General features: G+C 44.2%; 2 protein-coding genes across 2 annotated transcripts; both read right to left on the bottom strand.

The window, feature by feature from the left end:
- Window positions 1–246: 246 nt before the first annotated feature.
- Window positions 247–7,240, bottom strand: LOC128800371 (nucleoporin NUP42-like). Its single transcript, XM_053965482.1, has 7 exons — window positions 7,126–7,240; window positions 5,496–5,751; window positions 4,725–4,819; window positions 4,311–4,387; window positions 2,361–2,447; window positions 1,151–1,235; window positions 247–1,017 (listed from the first exon to the last, which is right to left on the bottom strand). The coding sequence occupies exons 1-7, from the start codon at window positions 7,232–7,234 to the stop codon at window positions 422–424; spliced, it is 1,305 nt and encodes a 434-aa protein (XP_053821457.1). The 5' UTR covers window positions 7,235–7,240; the 3' UTR covers window positions 247–421.
- A 3,169-nt stretch (window positions 7,241–10,409) lies between these two features.
- LOC128783473 (nucleoporin NUP42-like) lies at window positions 10,410–12,772 on the bottom strand (the record flags this gene model as incomplete). Its single annotated transcript, XM_053934246.1, has 3 exons — window positions 10,410–11,416; window positions 11,550–11,634; window positions 12,761–12,772. Coding segments are annotated over 3 exons (678 nt in total), but the record flags the coding sequence as incomplete, so codon positions are not given.

Raw genomic sequence — 12,772 nt, 5'->3', positions numbered from 1 at the left:
AGGGGACAGAAGGGCATAGTGTGGCACAGACCACACAGGAACCATCCACTCTCTGAACACACAGTCCTCCAACACTACAGAAACCTTTGAAGAGGCATAAGGAAAGGCTGTCCAACTGCCTTGTACTGCATGTGTTTTTCTAGGGTTCCATTCACAAAAGGGTGCGAACACTTGACTGAAGCACTGCTTCTTTTGACTCAACCTTTTTAAAAACAGTGTTTCCCCAGAATTTCACAGGACAACAAATAGAAGGAAATGTTCCATTTTATTTTCAACAGTTCATTTCTCAGATGTAAAAAGTCTGTCCCAAAACAACCAAGAAATTATAAAATACAACGTCCACATGTTTCTACTGGTAATTTTATTCCTGCAGGAGATTTGAGAGATGAAACTAAAGTTAAAAGTAGCATTTTATTTCATTTCAAAACATGTTACTTCTGAATAAAGTTAAAAGGTCAAAAGCATTTAAAAGTTCTAATGGTGGTGGCTTAATAGGAATCTTTCCAACTGTGAACTCCTTTGCTTCAAACTGTTGCCACTCTTCAGCTGACAGTTCGCTCTTGGGTGTGAATAACTTCTCTGAGGCAGGGCTGGAGTTGGTGGCTGCAGCAGACGCTGAGCTGACACTGGCGCTCTGTCCAAATAAAGCACCGCTCGAAGGCGAGGCAGAAGTGGCTACGGTGGCACCGAAGGCTCCAAAGGCTGCTGGAGTGGTGCTTGCAGAGTTGACAGCAGAAGCACTGCCAAAGCCTGAAAAGCCAGAAGTCCCAAAGCCACCAGCCGTGGCAGCTGCTTTAAAGGAGAAGGAGGCTGCGGATGGAGCGGCCGGGCTGCCAAGGCCAACGGATTGGGGTGCGCTAGGAGAGGATGTTGTCCCAAATGCAGGAGGATTTGCAGCAGCAGCAGACCTCCCATCAGCAGCAGGGCTGCTCCCAGATGATGTTGAATTGATGAGGCTGGAACTGGTTTTAAAGGAGAAACTGCTGGCACTGGTACTGCTGCTGCTCACAGGAAAGCCTGCAAGTAGAGAATTTACAAAAAATATTAGAATTGTTAGCCCAAGGACACTAAACAACTGCTGTAGTTCAAGGATGCAGCAGCAAACCACAGAGAATGTGTAAATGTTTTGGCTCTCACAACAGGAACTTACTTGACAGCCCAAAGCCTGAGGTTTGCTGTCCTCCCATTCCAAAGGCAGGTGCTGCTTGAGTGCCCGTGGACTTGAAAGCAGAGAGCTGAAAAAATGCCAGAAACACACATGGAAACTAGATTCCAAAACAGGGAACTCTCTCTCAGTAATGATTTGAAACAAAGCCAGAGCTGTCCAGTCCTACTGAACCCAACTCAGACCATGCTGGACAGTGATCACTCCTCACAACTGCCTGTTCTTGCAGTGCTTTAACTGCTCTAAGGCCATACCTGCTCTTCTCTGTAAAACCCTCCAGAAATGCAAGTCTGTTACAACTGATCCATCTTTTGCCTGTCAGTCAATGACCTGATCCCCCCTGGGAGCTCTCAGTCTCACCTCTTACTGTTCCAGGCTGTGCTCTGTGACTGTATTTAGGGCACAGCTTTGACTCACTCTGCTCCTGTCCTCAGCACATCTGTGTCTGTTACTGTCTCCTGTGGTAAAGCCCAAATCCTGCTTGTCCACCTTCAGCTCTGAACAGACCAAGGGCTGGGATCACATTCCTCAACCTTCCCTGCACTTCATGCAGACTGCACTCAAATGGAGCCACTTCCTCTGCCTCCCTCATTTTTCCATATGGGCTTGAACTCAAGCATTTGCTTCGGAAAAAACATCTCCATTCACAAGTGTTTGTCACTTTCCCAGGACCAATGACTCTTTCTATCTTCAAATGTTATCCAAAGAGCTTCTCTCCCATCCATGTCTCAAGTCTGACACTGGCCACATGCTCCATTTCTCCTAAGGTGTCCTGGAGGGGAGTTCTGGTCCAGTCTGTTGATCCTCTCTTGGAAGAGTCAACCTCAGCACATGGGAAAAAAGGTGTGGTGGGGATGATTGGCCTCTTCCTGGTCATGTACACAACCAGATCCCAAACTTAAGCTCTGCTTGTTTTCCCGTGGCTTGCAATGAGGGTATTCCCAAGCTGGGATCCAGCTGCTGCCTTGCTAACATGGAACCATCCCTATGCATGTTTTTCCTCAGTTAACTGAAGGGGTTTATAATAACACCTGGAATTCACTGATTTCAGGAGTCCAGAGAATATGCCCAGGTGGCACATCACAATTGCCACATCTCAGAAGTCTTTGTAACCATAATAAACATCTGTGTAAATGACTTCATTAAAAAATGACATCAGGCACAGAGACATTTGTTGCCATTTGTGAATACTTACCAAAGATGCTTTTGTTGATGCATTTAAAGCTTTCAACTGAAGTAGCCGATTTTTCCAGTGTAATACTAAATTTTGGACAGCATCTATCTGAAAATGGGTAAATAAAAGCATGGTTTTATTACTGAAGGCTTAAAAACAGAAGAGTCATCTGGCAACTGAATTGAAAAAAGATATTTAGAATTAGAAAAGAAATTTCATTAACCCAATAACATATTTTATTTCCTGAAACTTCAGTGTGAGGCGCTGATGTCTTTGTTTTTAACAGAGAATTCCTTTAAACTCTCTGACTATTGTCCTTACATCAACCCTTTTACTTTACATCGGAGTAACATGCAAACAAGTTCTGGGACTTTTCAAATCCAAGTTCTATTTTTTTTCTGAATTAGATGCTTGGGGAAAAAAATGACACAAAACAAGATATGTAAGTTTTATATGTATGAGAATAGACTCTTCAATCGGCCTTTCCACTTAGGTACTCGGTCACTAAGCTGAAGGCCTAAGATTTACCTTAGCTTCTACCACATTTTCAGGAAAAAAATACCCACTTTCAAAACACTGTAATTCATAACCGTTCAATTGTATCATCCTAAAACATTACTTTTGATGAAATTAACTTCCTTAATTTAAATCAACTCCCTTAAGTGTGATGCATCAGGTAACTGCACAGAACAGTGCAGCAATAAATGCTATCTGTCCCTTGATAACTCTGATTTAGTATTAAGCAAAAACCTAAAAAGTCTTCAAACAACCTTTCAGGAATTTCAAACCTGAATTTCCTACATTTATACTTAAGTTTAGCAACACATCTAATTAGATGCCTCGCCTAATTGAATTTTCCCTAAACCTTAAACAAATAAAACACCTAGTGTCACAAATGCCTGCAAAAATTATGAGTAATCTTTTTGTAGACAAATTCCTTAATTTTTCAAAAGAGTCTTGCATCACAAACATCAATAATTCTTTTGTGTCTAATCACATGCTGGAAGATCATGTTGCTTGGTATCTGCTCCTATACAACAAACTGGAAAATTCAGATTTTGACCCAGTTTAAGAATAGAAACACGGAAAAGACATGCTGTACTTAAACATCTTATAAGAGAACTGTATCATACAGTTGTCATCTAGACAGTGAGAGTTAGGAAAACTTGCATTTTCTGCTTTGATGAGATCGCAATTTATTTATTTATTTAAATAGCCATGTAGAGCATATTATTATTTATTATTATTTTGGGTTATTATTTTAATTGAAGTTTAGAAAAATATTATGTGTCTCCCGTCTCTAAAAATGCAATTCTGGTAAATCTAAACATATGAAGCAAGAGTGGTGACAAGAGCAATTCCTTCTGTAACACAGAACCAAGAAGAGGAAAGAGTGCAATGTAGTTTGAATTAATTTGTACTTGCATCTATCCAACAGCCTAATTTCTTTCCTGGCACAACACTAAACTCTGTTAGCTTCCTTGGTATTGACAGGACTACAAGGAAGGAATGATATATATACACACAGAGAGATGTTTTATATAAAAACATATGTCTTACTTCCAAATGAGTATATACATATCTGCTTCTAGAAAAGAAGTATCTGCTATTTTCATCATTAATTCCCTACAACAAAGGTATGTAAAAGAACAAGGTCAAATTCTATTTAAAGTATCAAATAACCACCTATAACAATCAAACTGACTGATAGTGTATAAGGTATTAAGCTTCTGAGACAGGATTCAAGTAACTTCTACAAATAACACACAGGAGCAGGGACAAGATTAAGTCAAGGAGTGTCTAGCAGCTATTTTTGCATTCACTTTGATGCACAGGAATTGAAAAATATTTTGGCATTCTGATTATTTTCTAGAGTTGGGAGATAAATGAATCAAGAGTTGCCATCTGAAGAACAGTAACAAGTCCTGCCCCAAGAGTGTCCACACCAGCCAACATTTTAAAAATACTTACATAATTCCCAATGATATTGTTTGCTCTGCTGTCGTAATACTCCAGACGCAGCTCTTCTGGGGAGACATCTGAAAAGCCTGCAAGGACAGGAATAGTCAAAAACCTCCAAGAAAATAGATTGATACTTCCAACTGCCATCTGCAGTTATGAAGACATGGACCTTGATACATTGTCTCTCTTAGGAGAGTTACAGTTTAAAAAGAGAGTAACAGACAAAAAAAAGATTCATTACAGAGTGTCAGAGGGGTGACCCTCCAAACTGAATCTGCCATCAACTAATATTTCTTTCTGTTGTATCACAAGACAAATCATCACCTTGTAAATGGCTGCTCAGAGGTACAACAATGTGGCAAGTCACAGAAACATCCTAAACAGCAGCAATACACAACTACACAACACTGTAACATTACCTACCTGAGACATTCGGCTTTTCTTTCATTGGTGAGTAACATGAAAATATCCATTGTCCAGAAGATTCCCAAATTTCCATGTCTTTCACTACACATTCACTAACAAAATAAAATCACAGATGAAATTGTGAAAAATCACACGAAACTTTATTGTCAAACCAAAAATGCCAGTAGCAATCAATTCAAACAATTGGTTTGAATCCAAATTCAGAGTCAAAAAACCTGCTATCATGAAAACCAAGTGTTTTCTTAATGTAATCTTAAAAAGAGTAATGGAAAGTGTTTCCAAAACCTTGCTTCTTTGGGAAATCACACTGCTGCTTCTCAGTACCTGCCTGCAGGTGCTAGTCACTTGTAACTGACTGTAAAATACACCTCTGTGAAACCAATAGTTTTGCTGTTGGCAGAAAGATCTGTTGTCTTAAGTGACCAAAAAAACAAGTAAAATAATTCATTTTCTTAAAGGGGCTCTGATTTCTTATTTTCAAGCCCTGAAATCTGTTTCCTTCCTTATCCTCCTGATCACAACTTAAATACCACAACATCTTACTAATATCACAGTTGATTATCTGCCCAGCCCAGGTCCCAAACAAGAATCACTTCCTCCCCATGCCAGCATCATTCCAGAGAACCAAATGAAGTGATGTTCTCTATGCTTCTTCCCATGTCCCAGCTTTCTCCTCATGATCCTGTCCTCTGCATTATCTCTAGGAAGTCAGTAAGCTTTCAACGTGTTCATTCTAAATGCTTCCAGTAAGACAGGACTGTAACTTACAGAAGTCTCTCCTCTTCGTCTTTAGAGCCATCAGCAACACTCTGACTGTTGGCTAAGGCAGAGAACCTGTTCTGTGAAAAGTCTGCATTTCTGCTGCTGCCACCTGATGATCCAAAGTCAGAGGAACCAAAGAATCCTCTTCCGTGATCTCTGCTGCCACCCCATGTATCAGACTTGAACGAAGATGGCTGGATAACATTACTGTATCTCTGGTTAGAGGTACCCCATCCTCCTCCTCCTCCTCTTCCACTAGTAACTTCCAATTAAAACAAACAAACAAACAAAAAAAAAAAAAAAAAAAGAAAAGAAAAAAAAAAGAAAAAACAAACATTTTAATATTTTAATCATTAAGATATGAATCAACATCAACAAAAACTGTAAGTATAAGTAGTCTTACAGTGACAATAAAAAGTTTGAAATTAAAACGTAGTTTATTCCTAATAAGTTAACCTCATTATTAAGTCAGCTTAACTAGTGAGTTACCCAGGGTAGTTCTCAAGTCCTACTTACTTCTCAAGCGTAACAGTTTGGGTTGGAAGGCGCCTTTAGAAGTCATCTAGTTCGATCTCCCCTGTGCCTTAATGAGCAGAGACGCCTTCAACTACATCACCGTGCCAACAACTTGTGGCACTGCAGAAAGACACTGGCTCAGTTTTGCTTAGGTTGTTTGATGAAATAACTACCCCAGCAGAAAAATATTAAATTGAACGCACCATTAAGTTTATATTAGGGGCTCCTGCCTCCGTAGCTACAGCAGGGGCTCTGCTCCAGCACAGAGAGCTCCTGAGTTTCATTTTGAGACCTCGGACACACCTATGTATGTTGTTACAGGCAAACCCCGACCCTCCTTCCAGCAGGAATAAGGACAAGCGGCTGCAGTGAATTCCTGCCGTGCCATCACGGCAGCCCCCAGCTCTCTGTCGTGCCCCTTTCCTTCCCAAAGCCCCCGAACACCCAGAGCAGATGAGAATAGAAACAGCCTTCACTGGGTACAACACACAGCAGCTAGAAACTTGCTCGCTGCTCATGAGAACAGAGTTTTCCAAGCTGTTTTCCCCCTGCCTTGCGGCACATCCCGCAGTCACAGAATCACAAGATCAATTAAGTTGGAAAAGAGCTCTGAGACCACCGAGTTCAACCTATGACCAAACAGCACCTTGTCAACTAGACCACGGCACAAGTGCCACATGCAGTTTTTCCTTAAACACCTCCAAGGACAGTAACTCCACCACCTCCCTGGGCAGTCCATTACAATGTTTCGTGACTTTTTCTGTGTGCCCAACCCAAACCTTCCGTGGTGCAGCTTAAGGCTGTGACTCCTGGTTGCCTGGGAGAAGAGACCGACCTCCCCCCGGCTACAGCCTCCTTTCAGACACTTGCAGAGAGCGGTAAGCCGCCCCCAAGTCTCCTTTTCTCCAGGCTAAACACCCCCAGCACGCTCAGCCGCTCCTCACAGGACTTGTGCTCCAGACCCTTCGTCAGAGCTCAACTCGGCGAGTGCCGAACCAGAGGCTGCAGCCGACCCCCGCCCGGCCCGCTCTGCTCGGGAGCTCCCGCCGGCAGCGGCCGCACGGAGCGCCCGGGACGGGCAGTCCCGCCCTCCCGCCCCGTGCCGGCGCGGTGTGGGTACCGTGGGCCGGGGGCGGCCCGGGGCGGCCCGCCCCGCCGCGGGGGTGCTCGTTCCAGCAGCGGTCCCCGAAGCGGCAGTAGCCCCGCAGGAAGAACTGGCAGACGCCCATGGCCGCCCGCCGTCGCGCGGCTCTGACGCGCCGGGCCTGCGCCGGGCGGGCCCCGCGGGCGGGGCCGTGCTGGGCTCAGCTCCGGGCCGGGCCAGCGCTGGGCTCAGCTCCGGGCCGGGCCAGCCGGGCCCGCGGCCGGCACCGAGAGGCGGCGGTAGGTCGGCACATACATCCAAGGGATAGTGCAGTAACAAGCTGCTGGTAAAGCCAATTCGGATTTGATTTGTGCTGTGCAGAGCTGCAGTCACGGACACAGTAAAATAGCCGCCCCTCGGCTGTGACCGCCCCTCTCTCACATGAGCTCTTCTCCCCACAGCCTGCGCGGTAAAAGCGTTTCTGTGCTGTGTCTTTACGGGAAGACTAAGGGATGTATAGCCCATGGCTACAGAATCATCGGGGTCGGAAGAGACCTTTAGGATCATCCAGTCCGACCACCAACCCATCCCTATCACTGTAATCCACTAAACCACATCACCCAGCAGATCCAGGTGCCTTTTAAACACCCCCAGGGACGGTGATGTTGTCTGCAAAAATTGGATTTATTATCCAGTGATAAGCCAATAATTACGCATTTGAAAGACTGTTTATTTCAGAATTCCACAAGCCCAGTGCTAGATGGCATTCCACAGATCAAGCACACCAGCTATCAAAACTTTTTGCTATTTATACATTTTAGCAAACAAAGGAATTAGCATTCCTTGGCTACAAGTTACATAGCTCTCTTACTAATTCTTATTATCTTCTATTGGTTAATTATTCTCTTAGTTTTCATGCCAATTAGTCCACATTCTCAGTCTTTCTCTTCTTGTGGGTCCATTGGTTTCTTGGGTTGGTGGTCCACGAGCCAGTGGTTGCAGATCCCCCTGCTGGAATTACCTTTTACCCAGTCAGAGCTGGTTTCAGCACAGTTGCTGAGTTGTTTTTATTATTTTCTTCCTTATCTTGGGGGTTCTGACAAATATTCTTGTGGCGTGTAAATTCTGCATTCTTTGTGTCCACGATCAGTGGTAACTCCTTCTTCCCAAGCTTTGTTAACCTCACCCTGAAGCATGTCCAGCCCTGAACCCTAACAAGGCAATTCTACCTACAAGTAGTTTGTTTTTCTAACATATGAGCATCATTTAGAGCTTGCCAGCTGCTGTTTCAGGGATTAAATCTCCCTTCTTGTTGATTAGGCTTGAAAATATATAAAGATCAAGCATTAAATAGCATCCTTTCTTAGGAAAATTGTACCACATATTGCAACAGTGACTCCACCATCACCCTGGGCAACCTATTCCAATGCCTGACCACCCTAACAGTGAAAATCTTTTTTTAATATCTAATCTGAATCGCCTCTGTCTCAGGTTAAGGCCATTTTCTCTAGTCCTCTCACTGTAGGTACAGTATAGCTTGGAGATGTTGAGCTGTTGCTGTTTGAAGTGTATAAAAGTGGCTGGCTGGCACACAGAGGCTGTGCTACATTTAGGGATTCCCTACCCAGCACCCATGTGAACAGCCATGTAACAAAGATCTCTGTGCACCAGGCACAGCATCACCAGCCAGGCAAGGGAGGGATTGTCCTGCTTGGCTCTGTACTGGGCAGCTTCATCTCAAGTCCTGGGGGCAGTTTTGAGCACCTCAGTATAAGAAGGATATAAAGCTGGTAGAGAGCATCCAAAGGAGGGCAATGAAGATCAAGAAGGGCCTTGAGGGGAAGCTGTATGAGGAGCAGCTGAGGGCACTTAGTCTGTTCAGTCTAAGAAGATGAGACAGAGTTGCAATCTACAACTTCTCAGGAAGTAGATGGAAAGGCACTGATCTCATCACTGACCAGTGACAGGACCTGAGGGAATGGCCTGAAGTTGTGTTAGGGGAGGTTTAGGTTGGGTATTAGAAAAAGGTTCTTCAGCCAGAGGCTGGTTGGGTGCTGGAGAAAGCACCTCAGGGAAATTATCACAGCACCAACCTGACAGAGCTCGGGCACATGGTGTGACTCTTGGGGATGGTCTTGTACAAGGCCAGGAATTGGACTTCGATGATCCTTGTGGGTTCCTTCCTAGTCAGGATATTCTATGAACTCTGTGTGCAAATCTGCTTCTTGCACCCAGTAGAATCCATATTTGGGAGTTCTGGGTATCCAGGTGGGATGGCCAAAAGCCTTGACTAGACCATCTTGCTTCCTCTGGCAACAGAGAATTGGATGAGACACGTCTGCAGCATGTACTGACCAACTGATGGCAGACTCCATCAGATCCTCTCCAGTATCAAGATGGTGAGCAACTCAAAGGTGCAATGCTGCAGAGGGACTCAAGTAAGTGCAAAAAGGGGAATAGGATTCTTGGACTGGTAGGTGCACTAGTGTTCCTCTTACAAATGGTGTATGTTTATCAGTGTAACCAATCAGGGGGACTGGGGTTATGTAACTACTGAAGGTCTGGACCTGAGGGTAAAAGAATTGTGTAACTTGAATGCTATTAAATTTAATGATGGGAATTTGCCAATCCACAATTCCTCCTCATAGCTGTCTAGGACGCATCCCCAAAAACTGGAATGTGTTTAGAGGAGATCCAGTGACTAAAGATAAAAAGAAGAGATATTGTCATCACTGGTAGCCACTTTTAAATTGGAGTATGGGGAAAATGTGTCATTGCAGACTAATATTATCTTACAGTGGATGTTGGAAAAGGGGATGAGGTTTTATGTAAAAATGTTAGTTCCCTTCATTCCACACCCCTATAAGAACAGAGGGGAGATGGATAAAAAGGATACAGCTCAAAATAGAGAGCACAGAGAAGCAGTGGGTGCAGAGCATCGGCCATTTTTTTCTGGACATGTTCCTTGTACTACTTTTGATTTTTTTGAATTGGAAATGATCTGTTGGTTCATAATGAGAGAATCCTGAAGGAATCAGCTTTTGGAAACTATTATGCTGAATCACAACCCCAGTTGGTGGGATATGCAGACTATAGTGAACCCCTTTTTAATGTGAATGAAAAGAGAATGGCATTAGAGAAGCCAAAATGATAGGCAGGAGCTGTGGGGTCTGAAATGGCCCCTCCTTTTGACCTGAATTCATGTGCCATTTGTGGACAGGAAGGGTCAACTTAAAGATGAAAACATTAGGATGCTGGAGGATTTTGATAATGACTGAAGGGGACTGGAGGAAATTTTGGAGGCATCCCTCACAGATCATCTCGTTTCAGTAAAGCTGGGGAATAAAACAACTGATTTTTGAGAGACAGCAAAGGCACACATTCAGTAATAACTATCAGTAAGGGCTCACCAATAAATTTACAATACCAGTTGTTGGGGCAATGGGGAAAAAAGCTTTCGTGGCCAGTCCTACATACCACAGAGGATACATTTGGAGACAATACATTGATACAAGAGTAGGTTTTAAATAACTAACTGAAACATTCTTTCTTTTGACACCATATTTTTTGTACAGTTTTGTACAGAATTTCACAGGACAGCATATAGAAGGAAATGTTCCATTTTAGTTTAAACAGTTCATCTTTCAGATGTAAGAAGTCCATCCCAAAATAACGTTCAAAAGTTTATATTTGCGCATTTAATTCAGCAAAGAGACTTGAGAGAGGAAATAAAAATTAACAACATTTCAGAATAAATGTAAAAGGTCAAAAGCATTTAAAAGTTCTAATGGTGGTGGCTTAATAGGAATCTTTCCAACTGTGAACTCCTTTGCTTCAAACTGTTGCCACTCTTCAGCTGACAGTTCGCTCTTGGGTGTGAATAACTTCTCTGAGGCAGGGCTGGAGTTGGTGGCTGCAGCAGACGCTGAGCTGACACTGGCGCTCTGTCCAAATAAAGCACCGCTCGAAGGCGAGGCAGAAGTGGCTACGGTGGCACCGAAGGCTCCAAAGGCTGCTGGAGTGGTGCTTGCAGAGTTGACAGCAGAAGCACTGCCAAAGCCTGAAAAGCCAGAAGTCCCAAAGCCACCAGCCGTGGCAGCTGCTTTAAAGGAGAAGGAGGCTGCGGATGGAGCGGCCGGGCTGCCAAGGCCAACGGATTGGGGTGCGCTAGGAGAGGATGTTGTCCCAAATGCAGGAGGATTTGCAGCAGCAGCAGACCTCCCATCAGCAGCAGGGCTGCTCCCAGATGATGTTGAATTGATGAGGCTGGAACTGGTTTTAAAGGAGAAACTGCTGGCACTGGTACTGCTGCTGCTCACAGGAAAGCCTGCAAGTAGAGAATTTACAAAAAATATTAGAATTGTTAGCCCAAGGACACTAAACAACTGCTGTAGTTCAAGGATGCAGCAGCAAACCACAGAGAATGTGTAAATGTTTTGGCTCTCACAACAGGAACTTACTTGACAGCCCAAAGCCTGAGGTTTGCTGTCCTCCCATTCCAAAGGCAGGTGCTGCTTGAGTGCCCGTGGACTTGAAAGCAGAGAGCTGAAAAAATGCCAGAAACACACATGGAAACTAGATTCCAAAACAGGGAACTCTCTCTCAGTAATGATTTGAAACAAAGCCAGAGCTGTCCAGTCCTACTGAACCCAACTCAGACCATGCTGGACAGTGATCACTCCTCACAACTGCCTGTTCTTGCAGTGCTTTAACTGCTCTAAGGCCATACCTGCTCTTCTCTGTAAAACCCTCCAGAAATGCAAGTCTGTTACAACTGATCCATCTTTTGCCTGTCAGTCAATGACCTGATCCCCCCTGGGAGCTCTCAGTCTCACCTCTTACTGTTCCAGGCTGTGCTCTGTGACTGCATTTAGGGCACAGCTTTGACTCACTCTGCTCCTGTCCTCAGCACATCTGTGTCTGTTACTGTCTCCTGTGGTAAAGCCCAAATCCTGCTTGTCCACCTTCAGCTCTGAACAGACCAAGGGCTGGGATCACATTCCTCAACCTTCCCTGCACTTCATGCAGACTGCACTCAAATGGAGCCACTTCCTCTGCCTCCCTCATTTTTCCATATGGGCTTGAACTCAAGCATTAGCTTCGGAAAAAACATCTCCATTCACAAGTGTTTGTCACTTTCCCAGGACCAATGACTCTTTCTATCTTCAAATGTTATCCAAAGAGCTTGTCTCTCATCCATGTCTCAAGTCTGACACTGGCCACATGCTCCATTTCTCCTAAGGTGTCCTGGAGGGGAATTCTGGTCCAGTCTGTTGATCCTCTCTTGGAAGAGTCAACCTCAGCACATGGGAAAAAAGGTGTGGTGGGGATGATTGGCCTCTTCCTGGTCATGCACACAACCAGATCCCAAACTTAAGCTCTGCTTGTTTTCCCGTGGCTTGCAATGAGGGTATTCCCAAGCTGGGATCCAGCTGCTGCCTTGCTAACATGGAACCATCCCTATGCACGTTTTTCCTCAATTAACTGAAGAGGTTTATAATAACACCTGGAATTCACTGATTTCAGGAGTCCAGAGAATATGCCCAGGTGGCACATCACAATTGCCACATCTCAGAAGTCTTTGTAACCATAATAAACATCTGTGTAAATGACTTCATTAAAAAAATGACATCAGGCACAGAGACATTTGTTGCCATTTGTAATCACCTACCAAGTGCTTTTG

This window comes from Vidua chalybeata, chromosome 1 (genome assembly GCF_026979565.1).
Source record: "Vidua chalybeata isolate OUT-0048 chromosome 1, bVidCha1 merged haplotype, whole genome shotgun sequence".
Classification (NCBI taxonomy): Eukaryota; Metazoa; Chordata; class Aves; order Passeriformes; family Viduidae; genus Vidua; species Vidua chalybeata.
The sequence above is the reverse complement of the archived record's forward strand: the minus strand, read 5'-3'. Positions and strand labels throughout refer to the sequence as shown.

What these genes read in the sequence shown, in the direction of transcription:
- LOC128800371 (XM_053965482.1), bottom strand. Translation starts at nt 7,234, where the DNA reads ATGGGCGTCTGCCAGTTCTTCCTGCGGGGCTACTGCCGCTTCGGGGAC. An exon ending in GACGAAGAGGAGAGACTTCT is followed by an intron (nt 4,820 to 5,495) that starts GTAAGTTACAGT and finishes TTATTTTGTTAG; the next exon opens with TGAATGTGTAGTGAAAGACA. An exon ending in CATCAACAAAAGCATCTTTG is followed by an intron (nt 1,236 to 2,360) that starts GTAAGTATTCAC and finishes GCATTTTTTCAG; the next exon opens with CTCTCTGCTTTCAAGTCCAC.